The sequence below is a fragment of the Aptenodytes forsteri genome, unplaced genomic scaffold (genome assembly GCF_000699145.1).
Source record: "Aptenodytes forsteri isolate BGI_AS27 unplaced genomic scaffold, ASM69914v1 Scaffold16, whole genome shotgun sequence".
Classification (NCBI taxonomy): Eukaryota; Metazoa; Chordata; class Aves; order Sphenisciformes; family Spheniscidae; genus Aptenodytes; species Aptenodytes forsteri.
The window spans coordinates 3045581-3072202 of NW_008794753.1; the positions used below are offsets into that span (position 1 = coordinate 3045581).

The following is a 26622-nucleotide window of genomic DNA, read 5'->3' on the forward strand; positions in this document are numbered from 1 at the left end:
TTCTTAGCAAAATTAGCTTCAAGTGGTAGATATAGGGAAAAAAAAAAGGAAAGAAGAAGGGTGAGACACCTGGAAAAATGATCAATTTGAAACATCAATATTTTAGCACTGCAATTTCTTCTATACGTGTTATGGCTCTCTTTGTGTCCAGTAGGAGCAGTAGAATAAAAACTCGGGTCTGGAAGTATTGCAGGGAAAATAAACTAAATGTAACTGGTGCAGTTATGAGTCACTGTTAATGTGATGGAGGGCTGGGAGGGGGAAAGAATTGCACTTTTTTCCACTTGTATCCGTTTTCAGTCATTAGTCCTGCAGAAAGAAGAAAAAATCATCATGTATCCTGTCTGTTTACAGAAATAGGAACCTATAAATAGTTGCTGGAAGAAAAAGTGTAGTGAAGCAAGAAAAGAGAAAGGAGGGGCTATGTTCCAATAGGACAAATTAAAGGAAGTAACACTACTGATAGTTGCATAGCAGTGTTTGAGCTTGGGACAAAGCTTGCTCACAGTTAGTCTCTGCGTAGAAGCCTTTTGGATCACTTCGAAGACACCATTTGAAGGCAAACACGCAATTTGAATTGGTGTGTCTTCTATTAAATTTCCTTGCTATCTTGTATGTGAAGACCAAGGAGTCAAGATGTGACTTGTCTGTCACTCAGAATGTGTTCTTGGGACTCTTGCATTGGTTCCCAGTCTCCTGTTCACTCTTCTCAGAAGGCTCTACAACTTTTTTAATTTTGGGGGAGAGGGGGGACATCGGGTTGTTTGCTTGCTTTTTGTTTCTGTTTTAACACTGTTCTCTCTATTCAGTCTCTGATAAAACATTGAAGCTGAAAGTGTGGGTCCTTTAAAAAAAAAAAAAAAAAAGATTAAGCCGTGGTCTTGGCCTGTTTCAGAAGTTAGATTGTCATTATAAAGCCAAACGTTTTAGCATTCTGGACAATAGCGACAGTATTTTACCATGTAACTTTGTCCATTAGACCACCAGAAAACAATCTTTTTTCGGTCCTGTTATTCAACAAACATTGTAATGTTTCTTAATATTACTGAAGGATTTGTTGAGGTTCAAGTAGGTGTATTTAGGTTAATCAGAAAGAACATTTTGGCATTACCCCTAAAGACAAGCAGGTTCCTGCCTCTTTTTTTTTTTTTTTTTTTTAATTACAATTATTAAACAAGTAGTTGTTCATGAGAATGGAATGAAGCTGTCCCTGGCTTACCCAAGAGTTTTAGGTGCCAGCCAGCAGAACATGTGCCCCACTTCTGTAAAGGTAATTACACAGTATGTTTTTCAGTCCACTTGGGAAAAGTGTCAGGCACACAAATGTTTGTACTAGGCTAATTAAATTACACTAGAGGTAGTTTTGGCAACATAGTGAGGGGAATAATGTAGTTAGCCCAGCAGCTTTAGCAGAACACATAAGTATTGACCAGTTGCTATTGTTACTTACTTTCTTATATCAACACAAAAATATCTTTGCCTATACTGTATTGTCCAAGATGAATATAGAACGCATGCTTGTTGCAAATCCAAGATGCCTGAAAGCACAAAAGAAATATCCAAACTGCTACGTACCATAATTCTAAGAAAATTTCATATAAAATATAGGCGCTCCTTTAGAAATGGTGTGTGAGTTTCGATTGTAACTGCGAGGAAATATGCACATTGGGTATGTTTGGCAATTTAAGTTGATAAGAGTTGCCCACCTGTTCAGTTGTGATTTGGCTGATTGCTAAGAGGTGTTTTTAAAATTCTTCAAGCACTTTGGTGTTTAAAGTCCATCCAATCTAATGGTCTTTCCCCCCCCCTCTTCCCCTCTGTCTTTCAGCAAACGAGGATTCAGTGTCCGATCCTTTGGAACAGGGACTCATGTGAAACTGCCAGGACCAGCACCGGACAAGCCGAATGTTTATGATTTCAAAACAACATATGATCAGATGTACAATGATCTGCTTAGGAAAGACAAAGAACTGTATCCCTGTGGCATGGCCTCTTTAAAAAAATCCAATATGGTTCATCCTTGAAAGGTGTAATTCATTATTTGGCATTATGCATTAGGAATATATAGTTGCTTGTCTGGCGATCTTAAAATGTTTTAGGTTTATAGGAGGTTTTTTTACAATGGGCCTCTAATGCTCCCTTGTAAAATGCTATTGAGTTACAATGCACGCATTCAAAATGCTCTTTTGTAGTGTGTTAACATGTTTAGCTCTTGAATGAAGGCACATTAATACTATCACAGATTGTCCGTTACCTCTACTGCACTGTGGATCATATTTGCTCAGTGCAAAGACTGTCCTGATAATGGATATGTGAAGAGCGACCACCTCGACGTTAATGTTGTGTTTAGCTCAGACAAACTGACAGGTAAGGTTTACAGTATACTTTCTCTGGGAGAGAGGATACCTTTCATTAAAGAGCTCACCCTTCTCACTGAGAATTTCTTGATACATGATTTGATCTGTGAGCCAAAAAAAAAAAAAATCCTATATCATACTATAAATCGTAGAATCATTTAGGTTGGAAAAGACCTTTAAGATCATCAAGTCCAACTGTAAAAGAATGGACACAGGAGAGCCCAATAACATATTAATCCTGGAGAGCAGAGGTGATCAAGGTTATGCACACTACTTAAAACCATGGCTAATGTCAAATTGCGTGATTTTAGAACATCTATATTTAAAGTTGACTTTTCATTTGTTTTTAAGAAAACTCACAAACCTACAAAATTGGGGCACTCATTGTAGATGATACTCTTTTCTCAACAAGGGATCTGATTTTTTTTTTTAATGTTAAATATGAAAGAGAAAACTTGCCCTAAATAAGCAATTCAGTATATGCTGAATTTCTGCTTAAAAGATAGAGGACCCTTTAGAGTGAAGTATCCCAGAAATGGGTCTTGGTAATTCAGTAGAGCAGTCTTTGCACTTTTTAGCAGTATAAGGTTTTTTCCTAAAATCTTGGGTATGGCCATCTGAAGATCTAACAGGAATGTTAACATGGTTTAAATGTCTTAGTTGTACTCAAACAGCCCAGTTTTCTTGCATCTTTTTGAAAAAAAAATTGGAATAAGACTAAACAGATTGTCAGAGACTAGAAAACTTGGAACATGGTAGAAACTAGTTCAAGCTGTTACCCAAGGAGTCAGTAAACTCAATAACTTTTTGAAAGATAGCTCTACAGTTGTTTGGTAGCACAGGTTATACTATGGCCTACTACTACTCAGCAAATTCTTTGTTGTATTTGCTGACCAGAAATAATAAATTTGAGCTCCCTGAGACCCCAAGAGTGGCGGCTTCTTTTGCATTGGGCATTGAAAGGCTGTAGCACAGATTATACTATGGCCTACAGCAAATTCTTTGTTGTATTTGCTGACCAGAAATAATAAATTTGAGCTCCCTGAGACCCCAAGAGTGGCGGCTTCTTTTGCATTGGGCATTGAAAGGCTTCTGTTAAGAAGGGCTGGGCTGTTTGATTAAAGCTATACAGCACAGTGAGAACTGATCAAACATTGGAATACGTTTCTGCATGGTGTTCCACACAAATGGTATCCCTGGTAGGGGTATTGGTTTCCTAATACCTAGTTAGAGGTCCTTTTTTAAAAAAAAAACCAAAATGTAGGGTATAGCCTTAATGAATCACATGTGTGATGTGCTGGGGGTTTTTTGTATCCCTCTGCCTATAGAGAAAAGGAAAATCTTGCAAACCCATCTTAAAAGGTATGCCATATCTTGATTAAAAAAGAATTGCTTCAAAAGAAAATTATTTGAATTGAGAAATAAGTTTAACAGGCACTAACGACTTGTGATTTCCTTGTTGCATTCTTCATTGCTGCTGTACTGAATATGGCACTGCTTTAAGATAAACAGAAAGCCTACCTATTCCCCCACCATTCAGCATACTTTGGAGTTACCATTTTGGTTCTGCTCCATCCTGGAGATAGTTGCTGTGCTCCCCAAACGTATTTTCAGTGCTACAGTTAAACCTTTTCTCAAGATAAAAGAAAGCAAGTTTAAGCAATAGCTGTTGCAAGGGAAATAGGGCAAGAAAAGGGCCTCTACATCTTTGCATTTTTGATTCTCAGATATTAGAAGTTAAGCTTTTCAGAGTGAAAACTGTCAGTGCGGAAAGCAACTCCATTTCCAGAAATGGGTTTTGAGAGTAAAGACTTTTACAGTAACCAAAACCCGACCTACTCATGTCAGAGTTGTGGAGTAGTTTTTTTGTGAACCAGGGTCATGTGGGCTCTCAGTTTTTTTGGATGAGCTTCATGCAAACATTGCCTGCTGAAGGGTGGGAGGGCTTGCCCTTCTGATGGGCTTTGAGTGCAGTTGGTATGGGAAAACAAAAGAAGGTGTGGTTCTTCATATGATTTAGCTGCTTGTTCTGTTCCCCAGCCTTGCTTTCATCAGCTAAGTGGAGATGACTGTCATCTGTAGCCTTTCCATGTAGTTTGAGATAGTATATCTTGGTGACAACTGTCTGCTTGTTCCCATATTCCAGTGATGGGACACATGAAGTTTGAGTGCCCAGCGTTCAGTACTGCCTCACTTAGGAGTGATGTCCTTCCTCCAGTTCCGTATGCCAGCAGGGGTCTAAAGCATCGTGGACACTAGATACTCAGTGAAATAGTGCCTGTAAGGGACTTAGAACGTTCTCTGTTGGCCAGCCAAGTAAATGACCCCTGTTTCAGAAAGCAGTAGTCTCAAACAGAAGTGTGCTTCTGCAGTGCTGGACATCAGTCCGAGCAAGGTTAAAAGTGTGTTAGAGTGAAAAGATCCGTTGAAACTCTCTTAATCACTTGTGGAAAGGAGGGAGAACTATCAAAAACCCACTCTGTAGAGACTAAAAGCACCTTCGTTGCGGTCAATTAATGAAACACAAGAGCACAAGCTCACATACCTTGAAGGCATACGTTGAATTTCAGAAGCACGGGAATAAGGGATTAATGGAGCCAGGCATACAGATTCAGTTGAGTAGGTGGTTACAGTATATCTAAAATGGAAGTACTTCAAAGTGTTTTAAGATGTGGTAGTTAAACCTTATAGTTAAAATAAGTATCCACATCTACCATTGCATTTTTAGAATATTGCATTTAAATTCCCTGAGTCCTAATAGAGGACTGCGACAAAACCATTTAAGGCTGTTCTGAGTGTGGCTTTTGGTTGCTTTTTAAAATATTACTCTATTTCTAGGAGAACAATAGAGGGTTCTACTACTAATCTGTAGGAGACATGACCAATGGCTGCAGTACCTCTGTGGGGCTATGTGTGCGTAGTATAGATACACTACCTTGTTGTATTTGCATGTGTAAGCAGACCTCTCAAAGATAGGCCACTTGCCCCTTATAGATGTGTGAAGGGGTTTAAGGACTTTTTTTCATCTTTAAAGTCACCATCATATAATTAGAACTAAAATAAGGGAAAGCGTGAGCCCTGCCTTCAAGTGAATGCAAAAACTAGTCAAGGATGAAACTTTCTAAAAGCCAATTTAAATCTGCAACAGCAATTGCTTTTATGCCCAGGGATAGGAATTGTTCAAATGGAAATTTGACCCAAATTCTGCAGCAGTAGCTCCTGGGTTCTTTATCAATATTAACTAACTCCATGATGGATTGTTTCTTTCCCTTTCTCAACACTGATGTATCTGTGACCCTCAGATGGAAGATACCTAATGATTTCCATAGATAGGTGGGGTTTTTTACTAGAATTTCTAGGCAGCCTACCTCTACTCTACAAGCTTGGCCTACTGCTCTGTTTCCTACTTTTTTTACCTCCTCTTTTAATTTGACCTGCTCTCTAACTGTAGATAGGCTTCCAGCTTTAGCTCTATAGTTACATGACGATACAAAATTGGGGGGGTGGGGGCAGAACATGTCCTCAAGAAGTTACTAAAGGCATGCTTCAGGTAGAAAGGAAAATGTTTTAGAAATTAAGAAGAAAAACTGGCTCGGTACATCTCACTCAAAGACATAAGGATTCTTTTCTGTCAAAAAAAAGTAGTGATAATCTAGGTGATTGGGATCTAGGTTTTCTCTCAGTGAACTCCATATTTAAGCTGGATGGCCATATGGTACTTTTTGTGCTATTGCTGATGTGTGGTGATTGGTGGTGGTGGGGTTTGATAGTACCCTTCGCATTCAGAACAAGTGGAAACAGTTTCTTCTGCCATATACAGGCTGCTTTGCCAGTAAATATTCATAGCATTATGGTCTCCCCATAGCTGACGCTTATCCCTGGTTTATCCCCCAGTCTTCCATCTGCCTAAGAAGATGTGCTCTATTAACTGGTAAGATGCGTTGTGGTAGAACATCAGTAGAGGAAAATGTGGTGGCTTTGGAGCAAGCGTAGGCTTGAGGGACTGTGTATAGCAGTTCCATAATTGAAGGGGGGGGGAAATCTGAAGCAGGTTCTGGCACACACGAGATCTTCACAGGGTCTAGATGAACAAAACTGAAATCTTTATTTCCCTACAGAAGATGAGGAAGGCCAACATAAGTATACTGTTGAACTAAATTGGCTTCACTGTAGAACTGTGTAGGAGAAAGATTCTGTGCCTTTCCCAAAACTTTTCAGTCCCGCTTGAGACACCATCTCCTGTGCCCATGAAGAGGAATAAACACAAAGAGGATCGGGACTAGCTGAGAAGAGGGGGCATCCAGAAGCAGTGAGGCTATACTGAGGATTAATTTTTCTGTCTTTGTAGGGTGGTGATGAAGAAGGAAGATCCTTTAGTGCTTGAAGTCTTAGTCAGACATCATTGCCATTAGGCTTTTCTTGCAGAAAAACTGCATTTCCTGTCTTGGAGTCAAGCTGAGCTTCATGGGACAGTACGATTTGAGTATTTATAGTCATCTCTTCCAGAAAGTTTCCTCTGCTCTCCCTTAACACTAGTACTGGAAAAAAGGAATCAGTTTCTTGTGCAGTGTCTCAACTGTAGTAGAAAGTTACTTGGCATCAGCCACGGAATTGATAAGCTCACTGCTGAAACACCGCATGTCCATTGTAGTGTGAGTGTGTTGCTGGGTTCTGCTCAAGGCAAGAAATAGAACTGCTTGTTGGACCAAGGTCAGACTCTCTTACAGGTCAATAGGAAGTCATTCTCTAGTCAGTCTGAAGGGTGGAGTCAATAAGAGATTAATAATTTTAAATCGGGGACTAAAACTGAAAAAGAGTTGTCAGAACACACCTCCTAATAAACTAAAATTCTGTAAGTATGCAGCTAGTCCAGGATTACATCTACCACCTTTTCCCATTTAGGTATAGCATATATTATGAGGATAGTAGCATCTGTTTGTTACAGCCTTGGTCTTAGTCATTTAGAATTCCTGGGTTCATGTAGTCAGGCTCTTGAGAATTCTTGCTCTTGAACTGATCAGTTAGCTCTAGTATATCTTCTTAACATTGGAGTAAACTGATGTGGAGAAGCCAGTTAGTAAGTAGTGGGTTTATTCCATTTTCTTAGCCTGGTAAGTAAGGGAACAGATGCACGGATTTTAATTTCTGATATAGTTCATCTAGAGCATAAACCAGACTTTTTTTCCCTGCACTTCAGATCTCTCTTAGCCTGGTAAGTAAGGGAACAGATGCACGGATTTTAAATTTCTGATTAGTTCATCTAGAGCATAAACCAGACTTTTTTTCCCTGCACTTCAGATCTCTTAAATTGTTTGGTTATGTAAGACCTTCCTTCCATTGCGCTTAGACTTTCATTTTCTTGAGAGGGGTGTAGTATCGAATAATATCTTGGATCTTGCTGCTTAGTTGTGTTTTCCCACTTTCAAAAAGTGGCACATGATACCGATACCCAGATGATTCGTGGCCTGAGCTGATGACCGTGCAGGCATTGATGGGGAAAAGCTGTTGGAAGAAAAGTTGGCCGTGACAGGAATATCTTGCTCTAAACCACTTCCCCAGTTTCTTTTGAATACCATTTGTTCGTTGCAGAAACTTCTGCCACCTGTAACAAAGCCCTAGGATCCATAATACTTGAGTAGTAATTCCTGACATGTCTGGATCAACGAACTGCCCTAATACATGGAGCATTTATATTGGATCACTTTACTGGAGGCTGTACAGAGCAACTTTGAGTTGCTCAATGGGGAAAATTACTGCTGCATGGGTGCACAGGAGGACTAGTGAGATCTGCAGAGCATGTGCACCCTGCTTGTTGGGGCCATATAGCTCAATCTTGAGGAGTAACTTAATTAAATTCCACTTCAGGTAAGCTCTTTGCACATGTATTTATCTTATGTTTTCATTTGGTTTTCTTCACGGATTTGGAAAGGGTGAACAGTTGTCAGCTTCTTTTCTGAGCTCTCATTCCCATGGTCAGTGGGATAGTTTCTGTATCTCCACTTTGGAATGTTTTATTTTAGGTGTGTTTGGGGTTTTGCTTTTTTGTTGGTTTTTTCATTTTTTTGAAGCCTGACCTTGCAAAAGCTAAAAATGGGCGAAATCATGGCCTGCTGCATGTCTGTGGCAAAACTTCTCTTGAATGCAGTGCAGCACAAGGCTCAATTTTCTTTCTTAACATGTCTTTCAAAATACTTTAATACTCCTAGAAATAGAGGGAAGGGATGAGGATGGAAAGCAGTGTTTGAACTGGATTTGAACAATCTTCTAAGAGGCACATTTCTGTGAATCTCTTCACTTCCAGCCATAAGCTGAGTTCCGATCCCTTTTTCTCCATGAAGGATCATAAGACCAAAACACTTCACAAAATCTCAGGCCTTTCAAAGGCAGCAGTTTTCACTACTTTTTAGTTTGGCTTCTGATCAGACTGCCATTATTCTTGGTTTCAGTCACATTAAAAAGGAAATATTTAAAATTACTAAAAAATATATAAAACATATTCATTATTTAAATATTATTTCGTCTGTATTTGAACTTCTGGGATGTGGTAGAACTACAGACTCCAGTCTAATATTAAATTTTTTTCAGCATATAAACATCTTCTGCCATCCTGTCTGTCTTGTAGGTAGTCTCTGGAAAGTTTATTTCCTTAACCAAGGTGAGTCCTGAACAGATGCTCTAAAGAATTCTGACTAAAGGATCCTGTCTGAGGCAGATAACTATTGTAAAGTCTGTTTAGAATTTAAGAGATTTCATTGACTGTGTTTCAGTCATAATGTATGAACTCTGTGAATGAACACATACATTTGACTCTTTAAAAGGGCATTCTTGGAAGTAAAGGTGACACTTGGATCTGAGACTTCACGTGTTTGAATGGCTGTTAAAAATAAGGCTATTGAATGTCCAGCCAAAATATTTCCCTGCCATCTGCTGGCCTCCTGAATGTACCATGCACAATTAGCGTTGCTTAAATATGTTTTGCTGCATAAGCGGATCATAATGCATTGGCCCTGTTGCTTGTGATACAACACGGGAAGCTTTTGTAAGTAGCATTAGCAGTAAATGCAGCAAGGCATTCATATTGTTCGCTCTTTGCATAGCTTACTTCTTAGCATGGGCTTTCTTTGTTTATAGCTATCATCTTTGTAAGGGACTTTACACAAGGGTAAGTAAAAATTTTGCTGCTTCTGCTCTTGGGCGTTGGCTTAAATCCCACTCAGTCCTGTTGTAATCTGTAGTTGATAAAACTTAAAAGCAGTCTGCAGCATAAAAATGAGCATAGCTATGTTTGGTCCTAGTTTGGCGATTTCATCCTGGACTTGAATGAGGGGAGAGAAGTGACAGTGGACTACTGTTTCTTGCCTTGAAGAGGTTCCCTCAGATTAACACACAACTTCTTCTGTGCCAACATAAGGGATGCTTATACATATTTTTTTCCTTCTTCCAAAACAATTTCCATCTTCAGGGTAATGACTGTAATTTCTTCAAGTAGCATTAGTGGCAAGACAGTAAAATCTCCGTGTCTGACTTCTGGGATGTTTATGCCATTTTTCTTGGATATGCAGAAAGGTAGTGAAAAAATTTAACAGATGGACTGAAGGCATATTTCCACACAAAGTTTGCAAATCTATGTTTCCCCTTCTTGTTCTTTGCTCTTATATTTGTAACTAAAGATATGGATTTTTTTGCTGGAGCATTTTATTTGCAGGGTTTTTTGCTTGAACTTTGTGTACGGAGTATTAGTGTCATGTCTGCCACCTTTTAAAATGGTAGAGCTTTTAGGTATAAATCACATTTATTTCCATTTAGGCAAAGTTAGCATTCTCTTGCTACCAGCATTGCTTCTTACTAAAGCTCCAAGTTAAGCAGCTCTGTCTAATTGAATCTTGTGAACTCATAGCTTCTACCTTTACTAAAGCATCTAGAAACTTGCAGCAAAACCAACAGCTTAAGTTATAGAAGATAGTTAGTTTTGAAAAATACTACTGTGAAGAAAGAAATTTGATTTAATTTACTGGGAAGAAATAAATCTTCATAGTTTTAGCAATTAATTTTGATGCTTTTGACTCTGGAGTGATCAAGTTATCTTCATGTAAGACAAACCTTTTAACACTTTCAGGTATGGAAGAGCAAGTGAAAGTTTGATGCTTCATCATTTTTGTTCAATGACTCTGATCTTAAAAATTTCTTAGTACTGCCAAAAGTACAAATTGCAGAAATTGAGTGAACTGTGCCAGATTTTTCTGATAACGTACATCTGAGATGGATTATACGTCACCCAGTTCTGTGAAGCATTTTGAAAACTCACTTCGGTGTAGCTTGCCCCATGTCCACATAGTACGGCATAAAACATCTTTCAGCTACTTATAGAGGAGCGTTTTGAAAACTTCTAACAGATAGAAATGAAAGGTTGTTTGGAAACTTTGGATGCATTTGGAAACAGCATCAATAACCCACATCTTGATAGAAGGAAGATCAGAAAAATGTGAAAGGTAAGAGAAATCTGAGTAACATGGCCATTGTTATCACTTTCCACTGGTCATACTCCTTGTGCTCTTAGAGTACACAAGAGTGTGTGCAGGCATTGGCAGAATTACTTGGATCACAGTGTTTTGTGAAAGATAGCATATATCCTTCTATGTATTTCAAATATAATTGTTCTGGCACTTGGGGATCCAGGTGCTGGATTTATTCAGCTAGAGTAAATATGGCAAGGTTTCAGCGATGGACCAACATATAAAGAAGTGTTTAGCAGTGCAAATTAGAAGTCTAGCATGGGACTGGCCGGAGAGGTGTGTGCCAGTTTCTTGCTTTCCATCTCAGTAGAAACAAGTGGCTGACCAGCTGTATTTATAAAATTCCACTCAGTATAGAGATAGTTGCTGGCATAGAATTCTTGTTGGAAGATCTTGTTCATGTATGCTGCTAGTGCACATGCAAGAAGTGTCTAAAGGGCTTCATATCCCAGATAGAGCTCAATCAGCCCTGAGAAATTCATATACATGAGAGCTCTCTTCCAAAAAATTCTGCAGTAAACTTCTGAGAGAAAGTCAGCAAAAGAGGGAATCCAGTATAAATAGAAATATGCATTTAGATGCTTACCTTTCCCAAATGCGATGCTGCTACTTTATGGGATACTTATTTTTGACTGATTTGATAGAAGGTAGTGAAAGTAGTGTTAAAATCGGAAATAGTATTAATTACTGAAGTCTCTGTTTTCAGGATGTGTGAAAGAAATTCAGACTGTCTTGCTGCCGTATACCTCTAATTGGCATAATGTAGATATCATTTCAAGAAAAAAACCCAAAGTGATTAAACCTCCGCCAGGGGAGGTTTAGATTGGACACGAGGAAAAATGTCTTTACTGAAAGAGTGGTTAAACGTTGGAACAGGCTGCCCAGGGAAGTGGTTGAGTCCCCATCCCTGGAGGTATTTAAAAGACGAGTAGATGAGGCACTTAGGGACATGGTTTAGTGGGTGGTGGTGTTGGGTTGACGGTTGGACTCGATGATCTTAGAGGTCTTTTCCAACCTTAATGACTCTATGATTCTAAAGTACTATATTTTCAGGAGATAGTAAGTTGGGGTGGGGCTGAGGGGGAGAAGGTGTTCTAGCTTTGTTGCTACCCGGTGACAGACTTGGAAGTCCTTCAGTACCTTTAGAATTTAATGCAAGAATAGGGACATACTAACGACGAGTGTAAGGGCTTATTGTGAGAAGTGTTTACCCAAGGCACATAAGTTGTGTGTATGTAAGCTCTGCAAAACTGGTTAATCAGACTGTGGATTAACCACATTCCTCTGTTCTTCAGTATCCTGTTTGCAGCATTGCGCTAAGGAATGTTTGCTGCAGACCTCATCCAGCGTGTTTCTTGCTCTGCGTGCTGCTGTTTAAAAGTGGTCCTGCTGTCTTTATGAATGTGTTCTCAGGTTTCCCAAATGTGTTAAATGAAATGGCTTAATTGATTTAAGTTTTGTAATACCTGTGTTTTGCTTTATCTGAGTTACCCTATCCGGCTGTAACTCTATTTAGTTGAAAATTACCTTTGATTTCTACAGTACAAAGCAGTGACAACAACGGAAACCAATTTGAAAATAGTTGTTGCAGACCCTGTTTCTCTGAGACGTTAAATGGAATGACTAATATTTTTCCTCACAGCCACCTCAAAGTACTTCCCCCCCGCCCAATCCTACGACATTTGCTGCTCATCTTCTGAAATCTGGCACTTGTTTCTAAACCTGAGAAGAGCATCCAAAAGCAATGTGTGATACTTAGGAATCCTCTTGTGATTCCCTCTTGCTTGCCTGCTGGTCCTGATAATCTCTTCTGTATTCCTTTGTTACACATCCATGTCACGTACTGGACTTATAAGTAGTTTGAGCTGTCTTGCCAAGTGACCAAGACACTGTAGATTCCAGCAATCAAAATCAAACTCCTCTTGAAGTACACACTTGGATGAAGTGCATAGTCAACTGTTTGGCATAGTCAAACATGCTGTATCTTTGAAGTCATCTTGTTGTGTTCTGCCTCTGGTATCCTTGTCTTTCTGGTATGTCTGTGATATCCTTTCTCCAGCTCTTTGGCAGTGGACTTTGCCACTGCTCCCTTTCTTTTCCCCTTTGACAGCTTGTATCTGTCCAGTTTCATCCTCAAATATAGTTCCAGCTGTTCAGCACCGACAAGTCATTGCCTGGCACTTGAGCTCTATGCCTCTTTCAGTGACGTGTGGGTATGTAGCCCTCAGCTTTAGGGCTCAACCAGACTTGAGGAGACGAGCATGGCTAGCATGTTGTTATATTTGGACCAACTACTGTGAGCGTGCTCAGTTGGATTTTATCTGTGCAGCTTGTAGCTTAGAAATGCTATGTAGTTGTCCTTAGCAATGAAAAACAAGTGACACTTCAGTTCTTTGCAAGTCGTTAATGCAGGCACAAATGTTATCAGAAATGTTATTTCACCCAAACTAGTATTTTTGTGGTATTTTGGGATGTCGTATTCTCAGTGTTAAGACTATAAGTTACACAGTGCCACAAAAGACCTGTGAACAAACTCTAGTTTGTACTAAAACCACACAATTTCAATTCCAAATGAAAGGCACTTTGCACTCTGGATGTGGAATGTAGGCAGTTCTGGCAGTCATAATCACGGTTGCTTGGAAAGTGGAATTTGTAGTGCTGGTGCCCATTTTTAGTCTTTTTTTCCCTGTAAAAGGAAGCGATTCTGAAGGTGGAAGAAGGTTGGGCAGTCTCACCCCCCCACACACTTCCTCTAAGGAAATGTCTAGTTCCTAGGCATTTTGCCTAGCAGGGTTTAACACAACATATCTTATGTTTATAATACCGATACTAATAAATAAATTAAGATGATATGGAAGAGAGACCTGCAAATGCCATTCATACTGGTGTGAGAAGTATTCTGCTCTGCTGCTGTTTTTTCACAAAGAAGAACTGAAGTCTTTGAGTATGATGGCAGCTGCACCAAAATGAATAATCGGCATGTCAGATTTGTTTGAAGATGTAGAAGCTTTGGGTGCCAGCCATTACTTTAAAGATGTTTTTTTCCTAAAAAGTGTGTATACATTTTAGCAAATGTAGTTTGCCCAATTATGTTTAATAAATTGGTCTCTAGTATATTTTAGATGACTATGTAATTAATTTACATACCCCAAAACTTTCAGCTCACATCACTTGTGGGTTTCATTTTCAGTTTCACCTGGGAGTTAAAATGAAACTTACTGAATACTTTCATGAGTAAGAGATCATTTTTCTTTTATCATACAGGATTAACTTAAAAAGGTTAATATATTGGTATATAAATTGTATAAGGCAACACTTAGATAAGTTTAGTCATCTGCAGACTAGTCATCTTGATGGGATCTGGTTGGATGCCCTTATGCCAAGAGGAGAGAAAGGGGTATTTTAGATGATAATGTTTTTTTTCATGGAGGATGGAAGAATTAAAACAGAGTAGCTAGGCTACAGATAGGCCAGATTCTTTTTCAGTGACTATCAAGGAGGACTTTCTACCTTGATGACCTTAGATGTAGATGTCTACATACAGCCTGGTTGAATTCATCTAAATTTCTTCTTAAGGTATGAAAAACACTTCTGAAAGTAAATTGCCTCTGTGCAATGATTGCCACCACTAAAATGCAGCTCTCAGCGTTTTGGTCAGCATAGTGGTAAGAGATGAAGACAGAGAAGCCTTTGTCTTTAAATGCAGCATCGTATGCTGAAACATGTTAGTGTAAAGAAGCAGGCATGAAATTGAGTTTTGTTGCTTACATTTCTTACGTGGTGCTTAGTATCCAGCTGATGTTTTACAAGTTCTGAAATACACTTTCCTTCGTAAACATGCAACTTAGATGGCCTAAGATGATGGTCACTTCTGTCTGTCCATTCCTGAATATCAAGCTCTGAGGTTGAACTGCTGTTGAAATCTCCCTGCTGAATTAATAGAGCATTCTGATTGCAGTTGGACACTGAGCTCTGCAAAACAGTAATTTAGTGGGAAACAGAACTCATCTTTTAGTCCATCCTGTTTTCCTGAATTTCTCGTTCAGAATTTTGCAGTCTTGTTGTATCTCAAAACTGAGATGGTAGGTGGAGGCCCCATCATCCTAGTTACTGGGAAAAAAACCTCACCATTAACTAATTTATTCCCAATGAAGTTAATAGTTATTCTTTATTTCTACTGCTCTGGGAAAAGCAGCAGTGATCTTATACTCTGACAGATTTGAATGTGTCTACTGTTGTGCAGTGTACCTCTTTCAACCTTTAACTGTCTGATCTTGGGATTTATCAAAGCCTCCTGGTTTTTTTTCTTTGCTAATCTGTTGCTTTTTGCCAACCTCAAGTACAGGTTCTCTAAACATAATCCATAACAACTTCTGTGCAGACTAGTTGCTTTCTGTATCCTGTATCTTGCCATATGCTTTGTGCCTTAACAAGAGTATCTGTTTTTATTTAATGCAAATAAAACTTGGTTTTCTTATGTAATTTTCTATTAGCTTGTTTGGTGATAAAAATGCTCAAGTTGCAGCCAGTACTTTATTGTAATCTTGTCTTCTGTTTCTGAGCTTGCTTTCTTCTTGCTGTCCTCTTGCGCTTCTACTTGAGAAGTGTATTCAACGTAAAACCTTGATGTCTGGAAGTGATAGAAGGTCTAAGGCTGACACATAGATAGCGCTTCATACTGGAGGGGAGGGGGGCAGAATTCTTGTTAATGGAAAGTCAAATCTGATGCATTTGGCTATTATTTTAATGCAGATTATTTAGTACTCTTTCAGGTGCTGGCAGGCCACTTTAATATTGAGGTATTGGGGGAATTAGTCTCAATGTGTAGCTCTTCAGGGAATGTGCCATATTTTATCCAGGAGCTATTAAAAAAAAAAAAAGGTACTGTCTATCCCTGCAGAGAAACACCATGTCACTTTCTACTAGATTCTTCTGCTATTATTTTAATGCAGATTATTTAGTACTCTTTCAGGTGCTGGCAGTCCACTTTAATATTGAGGTATTGGGGGAATTAGTCTCAATGTGTAGCTCTTCAGGGAATGTGCCATATTTTATCCAGGAGCTATTAAAAAAAAAAAAAGGTACTGTCTATCCCTGCAGAGAAACACCATGTCACTTTCTACTAGATTCTTCTGTTTAGTGTGAAGAAGAGAATGCCTAGACTCCCTTTAATTCTTCATAGACAGATTTACAAGTTGTTCTAAAGACCATCTTCAGTTTCCTAAAAAGTTGGCTTCTGAAACAGAACTTGGAATAACTGCTGTTCTCGAACATGGCTAAACAGAGGAATGAGTGTATTGTTCACAGGCATAGATGGGGAGATAGCGCTAACATTTGAGTCATTAAAAAAAATTAATTACACATGAGTTTTATATAACTGTATGAGCATATTCAATACAACTTTAACAGTTATAAAAATACAGACCAGACCCTGGAAAACCTAATTAGGAGAGAGTGTAAATATGCAAGAGCATGTGCTTGAGTCGTCTTTTTTTCTGCGATTAATTTTCATAGTACCTGAATGGAAAAACATGTAGCATCCGTAGGAGAAATTTTTGTTGTCGTCGTCGTTCTAAGACTGCCTATCACTTTTTTAACATGTTTTACCCAGCTGACCTCTGACAGAGATAATCATCCTACAATGTTAAGGGGCTGACGTCAAAAAAGCTACATGCATTTCCCCCCTCTCCCCCTTAGATTTTTTTTTTTTTCTTCATGAATTTCCAACAATAGTTCTCACGAAATTATAGCCAGAAATATCTTTCAGGTTTGTAAGGATCCAATTTCCTAACAAAAACAGCAATCCACATTTTATTGAATTTCATAGCCTGGTAAGCACCAGATCTTTGCCACTCTATTCAGCTACACCAGAAACACTACCAGCCGAACAGGAAGCTGGACATTTGTGAAAGCAATGCAATTGTTACGGTTATCTTTCAGCGTGGGAGTGGTGTGTATGGACATGGAAAAATAGTATTCGGGGGTATGGAAAAATTTTATTTTTTTTAATTTTAGCCTCATTGTAGGTTTTACGACATACAGGGCAGGTTTGGGGAGGTGAGAGCAAGGAATTACTCTAATTATAATCAGTGTGTGAAGACAATTATGAGAACATGTTGAACAAGAAAGCACTCCTGCTTCTCAGGATTATCTGCATTATTCTATGGACGTTCTCCCATATGCCAGTTTCACTTTAGCAAAAGCTCCTGTTCACAGTTTTTACCAAGACTTACTCATATCTTGCGAAGTGGACCTGTTAAACAGTTACTTCAGTGCAGCAGCAGAAGAGGGGTAAAACCAGCAAATAGACTTTTCAGTTCTGTAAAACTTCTTCTGAATATTACCAGTGTTTGGGGAGAATATGTTATACAGTATCTTTAATTGAAATTGCTTTCAGTAGAGACTTTTGGAGAGGACTTGACAAACTCGGAAACATTTTAGTATTTTAGAACTTTTAAACTGCCGGGGGGGCACGGGGGGAGGCATTTACAGGGGATATTGTGGATTGTTGGTATCTTCTTTGTTATTGTTGCACTGAATGACTTCCTGTGTCCATCCTTTTGTCACATAATATTGGCCAGAGGTTTTGAAGTTTGAAGTGCCAAAAAAACCGCCAATCCCATGAAAGGACATCTGCAAAAGCAAAACCAAACGATCCCATGAAAGGACATCTGCAAAAGCAAACACTGAATCTGAGAGAGGGAGGAGAGGGAATGCATCAGTATTACTTGCTGATGTTCAGGCAGTTGGTAGAATCTGCTTGTTCTTGCTTTGTCAATGATCTGGATTTCGGAACAAAACCAGACTGATGGCTGTGTGGTCTGTTAAGTACAGTCACTGCTGGCTCCGCTGTGCTGAAGAAGCGGGGAGGAGACTGTACTGTCTTGGCTATATGCATCTTTCAGTTAGTGCTCATAGCTAAAACTATCCTCTGGGTCCTGTCAGTGAACAAATTACTGATGAACTGATTAGAGGGGTAAAGGATGGTTAGCTCTGTGTGTTGGGCAGAGGCCTATCGAGTGGATGATAAAAGGCATTTCTGGTGTCTATGACAGGAATTTTAAATTTGGGTAGCAAAGGCTATAAAAGCTTTAGGGGTTTAATCTAAACACACAATTTTTTGTCTTTTTTTTTTAAATACATAATATCTTCATCAATACGTTATTAGGGGATATTCTTACATAAACGGAGAGAATGCACAGTCAGTAACAATAGAAATAGCTGGGTATAGCTATCTCTATAAGAATGAGCAACAATGCTGTGTCTATTGGAAAAACTCAACTTGTATTGCAACATCTCCTTTTTATATCACGTCTTTCCATTACTGAGTTGTCATGCATAAATTTCATTATATTGTGGATCTGTTTAGCATAGTTATTCTAATAAAGGTGATATCTGAATTGGACTCACTGTAAAAATGTGATGGATTTACTATACCAACAGTTTGCAGTAGGTGAAGGCCTCTTAGATAAATGTATGCATGTTTTGTTGACTTTCTGAGCATGGTAGTGTTAAGAAGGCTGCTATGGCCAGACAACGTAACAGCACTGAAAGCCAGGTGGAAGTTTTGTTGAGTACCTTCTGAAGAAGTGACTGCTGAAAAGAAAGAGCAGAGATGCGTAGGATAGGGAGCATGGAGTTGAAATCTGTTGGAAGGAAAGCAAAGTCTGACTTAAATGATTCAACATCTGGCAGTATAGTGGCAACCATTAATAAGTTGTAATATCTTTGCATTCGCCTGAGCTCATGAAGAAAAAAGAAGCTGGGTTATGATTATGCATTGAAAACAATCATGCAGATCACATCCCCCTGCTTGCTGAAAGGATGGTATGCTGCTTTTTTCCAGGTGAAAAAGATTTCAGACAACCAAATATGAAAGTGTCATGAATCTTAACTGCTTATTGCAATCTCCTTTTATAGGCAGATGGACCCTTGCAAAAAAAATAGCTGTAAGTTGGCAGCAGAAAGCTTGACTGTGTGGGTTTTTTGAATATGCGTAGTTCTGTCTCCAAGCTCAGTCAGGAAAGCTAGGGGACAGATGCCAGCAACATTTTATCCTAGAAAGGGAAAAAAAAGAACCCAAAAAAGTGTGTGGGATGTTGTGGATTTTTTTCCTTGAACTGCATGATGTAGAAATGAGGACTATAGAACCCAGAAAGGGCTCACCTTCAGACTGAACAAAGCAATGCAGCCAGATGTTTACAAGTATTTCGAAAATGGCTGTTGCAGTCATTTTCGTGCTTTGCAAATAACCAGAGGTCTGAAATGGCTACACTGAAGTGGATTTTTTCCAAGCATGACAAACCCAGGGAGAGTTTACAGGGGTGCTGTGAGGAAACAGTGGGTGCTGGTGTACAAGAGCTGCTTGTGAGATAGCTTTGGGCTATAAAGGACAATAATTATAAAGGGAGAAATCTTTTGGGAAAGAAGAGTGGTAAAAGGCTTGGGGGTGACCTGAAGAAAACTGCAGTAGAAGTCAGTTGGCTGAGAGAGAATTGACATCATATATTTGTGATTAAAATAAAAGTATCATTCAGTTTGTGATTCAAAATTGAAATTTTCTTTAGTCAAGTAGTTAAAGTGAGATGATGCAGACACATAAGAGAACTGAATATATTTTCCATATAAAGTAGACTTTTATAGGTAGAAAGATGGGTTTAATTTTTAATGTAGCTTAAACACTTGAAAGACTGAAAAGCTTTGGAGGCCGTTTGCTTGAAAACTGCTCAAGGACACTTTGAAGCATATAGATCAGCAGGTGTAGGTCTGGCTACCTAGGGCAGTAGAACCTGAGATACCAGAGGGCAACTGCAAAAAGGTAGGCAGAAAGTTGCTGGTCTTTCGTTACAAAAGATTAGGGCTGTTTTCTGAAAAGCATTAAGATACCTGCTAGGTACATATATGACCTTTTCAACAAGGAAATAAGCCAAGATGACCTCTTACATACTTGCTACTAATGATGGCAATTTTTTTTTTCTCAGAATCCTTCTGTTATCTCAAATTATAGACTGTTATCCTTACTGCTATTTTAATTTAAAAATACATACTTGGATGGCTAAAAATACTGCTGCTTCAAAGCAAGGAAGAGATGCATCAGTTTCCAGCCTTTCTTAATTGAAACCTTTCCTGGTATTCCTAATGTACCCATAGAACTTTGCCGTCAGAGGGAGTTTGGTTTTAGTCAAGTGAAGCAGATTTATGTGACGGTCAACCCTGGTGTGCTCCTAATGAGACTGCGTGTCCCAGAAGGCTGGCAGAACAGCGGGATGAGTGAATCCCGTCTGAAAGGGGGATACAGGATGTAAATTTGAGCCTCAAGGTTACAGTGCCAGCATAAATATAGCTACCGAGCAGCATAACAGATTCCTTTCACACAGTGACTGAAGTTCTGACAGGCATAAAGTCAGTGTTTTTCTTCATTCCCATTTATATATCTTGGATATTTTTAAAGGATGATGCTTCTGTGATTTATTTAATTTTCTTTGGAAGTTCAGTTGCATAAACCTGAGGCCTGAGTGGGACTTCATGCAGATGTGCAGTTGACACTAGAAACGCCATATAATTGACTTTCAAGATAGAGGCCCCTGGAGTGAGGGGCAGTGACTTAAGTGAATGTAGGACATTCTGCTCACGCAAACAGCAAAGTCTGTGTGTTCTAAGCATTATGGATATAAAAATAGTTGCCCAAGAAAAGTTGTCCTTCTGAGGAACTCAGCTCTTCTGAGGGCCTTTTAAAGCTGTCTCTGCCATTGTGCTAATGACAGTGACAGGCCTCTGAAAACCAGAAACTGCATGAATTACCCTGATGGGGGATCATGCTGCCACCTTAGGAATCTATTTAGTGGTCACTGATCTTTATATTTGCAAACAGAAAGAATCTTATTTTAAAGATACAGTAATAATTTAACTTGTGCTGGTCATTTGCTCAAAAACATGACTTTTCTTAAGGTACTTAACTCAAGCGACTTCAGATACACACAGAATGGGATTTTACACATGTTGGACAGAAATAAGAGAATCAAGCCACGACCAGAAAGATTCCAGAACTGCAAAGATGTTTTTGATTTGATCCTAACGTGTGAAGAAAGAGTCTATGATCAAGTAGTAGAAGGTAAGGACCTTGAACTGATAAACCAAGTTAACTGAGTGCTTTTTTCCCTCCCCCCGTGAAGTCCTTCACAAATCTGGAAACATCTCTGTCTCCTCTGACTACTGCTGCTGGAACACCAGCAGGGACAAGAGCTCACAGTCCATTGACGTAGACTTTAGGTACCAGAGAAGTGATGGCCAAATACTTATTTCTAAGAGATAACTGGTGTTGGCAGCTACACAGAATGTGTATGTATAGGAATTTTAAGGGCTGACATAAGGAAATAGCAGGCATTTGGAGAAACTCAAATACGTGTTTGGTTTGAAAATGCTCATGGATCTAGAAAACTAGCAAATTCTATGTGATGAGCATTTTTTCACCCTGGGTTGATGGAGAAACAAAGTCTAAGCTGTCTTCCTTATGCAACTTCCCTTCCTTTCTCTGCGGAAGACTCCTGTGACCTACCAAGCAGTTTATCCACAATAAATAGCCCTGTACAGGTGGAGAAACTGTTCTTGAGCGTGGTTAACACTCTGCAAACATGCTATGGCTTTGCCCTTAAACGAGTCAAAGTGAGATACGCCAGAAGAATCTCGGTTGGGAATTGGGTTCTGCATGAACACAATGCAGCAAGCTTGATGGGAACTCACTGGAAGTCATGGGGTTTCAGCAATGACTTACTCAGCTCCTGGGCTGAGAACCCTGCCTCTCTCTGGAAATGCTGGGTACAGGCTTACGTGAGGTTTAAGGTGTTTCCTTTCCATTGAAAGACCAGCCAACTGAACTAGTATCATACACATAATTTAAAAGGCTGTTGCCTTGCCTTTTCAGTCCTCAGTGGTCATGTCACAAGCAATAGAGCACAATACATTTGGGTTTCTGCAAGCTGAGCAATTAGTGTTCTGGATCTTTTAAGTGAAGTGTTTGCAATGTATTGGTAAGTTCTGAGAGCAACTGCCCTGGTACTTGAATGGATCTTCAGCAAGTTCAGCATGTCTCACATAGAAAGCAGCTTTCACTCTAACGTTTTAGGTGAGTATCCTGAGGAAGGGAGGTGAAGAGCAACCACTTGCTAATTTTCCAGTTGTGCATCTCTAACTTCATGGTAATGCCCTTCATAATTGACCAATGAAAGGAAGAAGGCTTGAGTGCCACCAAATGGCTCTAGACGTGAAAGCTGAAATTTTAAAATGGAGGCCTCAACAGGTTTGCCAAAATGAAGTTGCAGAGTGGGATTAGGAGAGAACAACTTGTAGCTTAACAACAGTGTGTGTAATAGGAAGGTTATGTTAGAGAGGCATAACAATAATACATGGGTGGATTAGTAGGAAGAGGATGTCTTATTTTTTCCCCTTCACCCCTTGTTAATAAGCGGAACACATTAAAGCTGGAATTTTCTAATGCGACTATCAGTGCTTAACTTGTAGGAGTTCACCTTGCAGTTTAATTTTCAGAGTGTTGGATGTACAGTGCTTTTAAAAAAAAAAAGGGCAATTAAAACTCTCCAGGTGAGGAAGCTCAAAATCATTCTTGACTTTTGAGTTTATTTCCCCTTCACCCCTTGTTAATAAGCGGAACACATTAAAGCTGGAATTTTCTAATGCGACTATCAGTGCTTAACTTGTAGGAGTTCACCTTGCAGTTTAATTTTCAGAGTGTTGGATGTACAGTGCTTTTAAAAAAAAAAAGGGCAATTAAAACTCTCCAGGTGAGGAAGCTCAAAATCATTCTTGACTTTTGAGAATCTTGATCTTGGTCTTTAAAGACAGGCAGAGTAAGGTGAGCAGTAACTTTTCTTGACCAGGGCAAATAAACTGTCATGACCCTTCCACAAAATGGAATTCTTTTGTTTCCAAAATCCATCTTTCATTTTTGAAATAAGAGGGACTATTGTTTAAGGCAATATTAAATAAACAATTTTCTAAAAACAAGTTTGGAAAACGCAGAGGTGGACAACATCTGTGTATTTTTAAAAATCTTATGAATACTCTGTGTAAAATATGATACCGTTCCACCCAAAGTTTTGCTGTTACGTGTGTTTTGTTTTCAACTAGATTTAAATTCCAGAGAGCAGGAGACATGTCAGCCAGTACATGTGATCAATGTGGACATTCAGGATAACCATGAGGAGGCAACCCTGGGTGCTTTCCTTATCTGTGAGCTCTGCCAGTGTGTAAGTAGAGAGGGCTCACTGCCTTTGGGTACCTCGGACCCAACTGACTGCAAAGGGGTTGGGGTTTGCTTGGTGCTCCTTAAAGGTGCTGCATATTGCAAAAGTTGTTTAAGTAAAATCTGTGTCAAGAGACTTAAGTTTCCAAATTCTTGTGGTTATTTTTGGAGCTGTTGTGCAAACAGATGAATTGTAACTGAGTTCGTGGTTTCCAGAGTGGACTCTGTGTGCGCATTCCAAACCAATGCACTGGTAGCTTGCGTGAAAAGCAGTATTGCAAAGCACTGCGCGTAACCATTGCACATGTTGAGCCCATACTCAAAACACTGTTTATGGCAAAAACGTCCACTTCAAAAGCAGTTGTAATATGTGGGATTTAAACAGCAGAGTTGCATACTGGATCACGATATACTTGGAAAATATCCTATATAGGTGTGTTTCATAGTTGTGTGTATGATGTGGAAGAAAAAAACTGGTGCTTTCTGTCGTCCATATTCAGGGGCCCTAGCCCTTGAAGTGAGACTGAAATAAGCTGCACTCACAACAGTCCATGTAACTGTCAAGAGGACAGAGGAAGGATCTGTGTCCTTTTACAGTGTGCAAGTTGATGAGTTCACCTATTCCAGTGTGGCAACAGGCTTTTTTTTTTACTCCAGCCTGTGTGACGTATTCTGGTCTTAAATCCTTTCCAGATTCAAAAAGCCTAAGAGGGTTCAAGGACTTGAAATTTTAGCCATCTGTTCAGTGTGCTTGTAGCTATTCTGAAGCTTCCATTTGTTATCTTGTGAGGATGGATGTTGCCTACTCAACAAAGTACTAGTTAAGTGCCAGTTCAGTGGGTTGGAGAAGGGAGGGTATGCAGATAAACACGATACGGAATATATATACGTTTGGGAATGCTGGGAATCTCAGTAAAGCACCCAGTGCTGCACTGTTTGGTACAGCCTGCTGGTTTAGATTTCACAGTAAGCCAAAAGCATTGAATTATTACAGGTTTCTAAACTACGTCATATCCTTGAAGTCCGGTTGCTTAGTATTTTTTCTTTTCTAGATACAGCACACAGAAGACATGGAAAATGAAATAGATGAGCTGTTACAGGAATTTGAAGAGAAAAGTGGAAGGACTTTTCTTCATACTGTCTGCTTTTATTAAAGCACATCTGTCTCTTAGGCCTTAATACAGATGAGGGAAGCATGTGTTTAAAGTTCTGCTTATACTGTATTTTCCTGGAAAAAGAATACTGATTTTTTTTTTTTTTTTTTTAAAAACTCCTTTTCATTGTCTTTTTGTTTTGTTTCAGGTATTCTGTCACAGGTAGGCAGAGATACTGGTTGGGGTTGTACATATGAGATGATTAAAGTATGCACAAAGGCCACCTATTTAAAAATGAAAATCAAGATTTTCTTTAAATCCTACTTTAATTATTGCAAGTAGGTTTTTAATTATAAAGAGAATGTTTCTTGAATATAAGTTTATAATGTATTTTTCCAGCTTACAAATTTATTTTATTTCAGTTGTGCTTTTTTTTTATTTTAATGTGACAGAATGGCTGAACTACGTGAGGATATGAATGGAACAATAAAAAACGAGTATCTGTATATTATTAGATATAAAGTTGGAAGCATCCAATAAAAATGAAAAACCTGTAAGTTTGTCTGTTTTCAAAATAGAAGCTAAGTAAGTGTGACTGTGCTCCGTGAGGTAAAACACAAGAGATCTGAAGTAGCACAAGAATGCTCGTTCATCCAAAGTGGCTTGGAGAGGGTAGTGACAGCAAGATGATCTTGACAGGAATCAAAAGACCCGAACTGCGTCCCTTGTTCAGAGAGGCTGTGTGTTTGGGCAGCTTCGTAATGACTTTTGATCCTGTGTTGAACTAAAGTGAACTGCTTTCTCTGCATGAATTAGGGCACTGCCAGGAAATCTTCTGGGGTCTCAATTGCTTTTGAATTACCGCGTGTGAGATTAATAAGACCGTGAGGCTGTAACTGTAGCAGTCAGGGCCAATTACATACGTGTCTTCTATAAGGAGGATGGGGGGAAATGGCAAACTCCACTGTCAATGGAAATAGTTTAAAGCTTTTTTTTTTTAACTGAAATATCTTTTGAATAGAAGCATTCTCCTCCCATATAGCAATAATAAACATGCTTGTCACAGCTCAAAATCCAGAAACTGAGTACGCGTATACAAACAGAGCAAAAGCTCAGACTTCTCTTTGTTCAAACTGATAAAAGTTAAAAGTGAAAACAAACCAAATTATTAGACGTTCAAAATGTGAATGGTAAAGTGCTGCTGCTTACAGGCGAGAGAAGATCTTAAAAGTTGTTAAAAGAACCTGTAAATGATTTGGAGCAAATGAGGTCTGTGTGCTCCTTAATACTTGGATATGTGAGGACAACTTTTTAAACATGTTAAAAGTGAAGTAGTATGAAATGGGGTCTGAGCTCCTGGCTTCTTTCTCTCATTCTGTCACTGACCTCTGACAGCTCACATGAATCACCTAGTTTTCCTTAACTTTAATCGTTTTGCACATGCAGCAAGTTAGTGCCAAGTACTTTGTCTCAATTTAGGGCAATGTTTATCCATCTTCACAGACAACTTTGGCTGTGTATGTAGTAAGTCATATGGCAATGCTACTTAACCTCTTTCAGTGAACACACTTGCATATATTAAAAGGCATCTGCTCCACACCTCAAAACTGCAAGTCCATATCTGAACATGCTGCTTTGCAGTTGCAAGTCTTGAAGTCTGAGTCAGGCCCCTCTTTCTACTCCTGGGATCTGGGGGTTGGCTGTGGTTTCAACTGCCTTGTGGGAAAACTTAGACCTCTGCCAGCTCAATCTGTGTCCTGGATGCTGTCCAAATGGGTCATTGCATCATACTCGGGTCCCAGGAATGTTTAATATCCCTGAATTACCTGTGCTGTTTTTCTTGTCTGTTAAAAATACTTAAAGCAAAAATTTTGTGGAGAATGAATGAATAAATCGGAACAATTAGGGGATGGGGGCTTCAAGCAGCAGTTGTGATAGGGTTTGCAGAGTGTATCTTTTCTGATTGGCTTGTCCTGTCCCGTTTTGTTTCTGGAGACTCTGTATTTGAAGGATTTCATTCAGCCTCCTCTGCTTCTGCTCATTTGTCTGTCTTCTGCCATCGCTTGTTACCATGGGGATGTTTACAGCCAAAGGAAGAAGAGGATTCTGTAAGGACTGAACTGCTTTAGTTGATATCTTTAAAAAGGCATTTCAAGCAAGCACGGTACTGAGTATTTTGAGCAGAGTTTTCCTTCCCTATACAGTTATCAGTGAAACTTGGAGAGTGTTTGAAAACGTTTTCTACTTCCAACTTAATTCATCCTAAGCAGAGCTCTTTGTTGTTGTTTTACAGAAAAGCAGTAAAAACCCAAACAGAACGTTTTAACCCATGTTTTGTGTGTATGTGAAGATTTACAGAAGTGTCCTTTTTTACATAAAGATGATACTTTTTGTGTGCA

At 39.1% G+C, this 26622-nt stretch overlaps 1 protein-coding gene across 1 annotated transcript; it reads left to right on the forward strand.

The window, feature by feature from the left end:
- The first annotated feature begins 1225 nt into the window (after nucleotides 1-1225).
- On the forward strand, nucleotides 1226-26622 carry SSU72 (SSU72 homolog, RNA polymerase II CTD phosphatase). Its single transcript, XM_019470734.1, has 4 exons — nucleotides 1226-1972; nucleotides 20842-20981; nucleotides 23015-23133; nucleotides 24182-26622. Exons 1-4 carry the CDS (start codon nucleotides 1791-1793, stop codon nucleotides 24281-24283), a joined length of 543 nt encoding a protein of 180 aa, XP_019326279.1. The 5' UTR covers nucleotides 1226-1790; the 3' UTR covers nucleotides 24284-26622.

What these genes read in the sequence shown, in the direction of transcription:
- SSU72 (XM_019470734.1), top strand. Translation starts at nt 1,791, where the DNA reads ATGGTCTTTCCCCCCCCCTCTTCCCCTCTGTCTTTCAGCAAACGAGGA. An exon ending in CTTAGGAAAGACAAAGAACT is followed by an intron (nt 1,973 to 20,841) that starts GTATCCCTGTGG and finishes AAGCGACTTCAG; the next exon opens with ATACACACAGAATGGGATTT. An exon ending in CTATGATCAAGTAGTAGAAG is followed by an intron (nt 20,982 to 23,014) that starts GTAAGGACCTTG and finishes GTTTTCAACTAG; the next exon opens with ATTTAAATTCCAGAGAGCAG.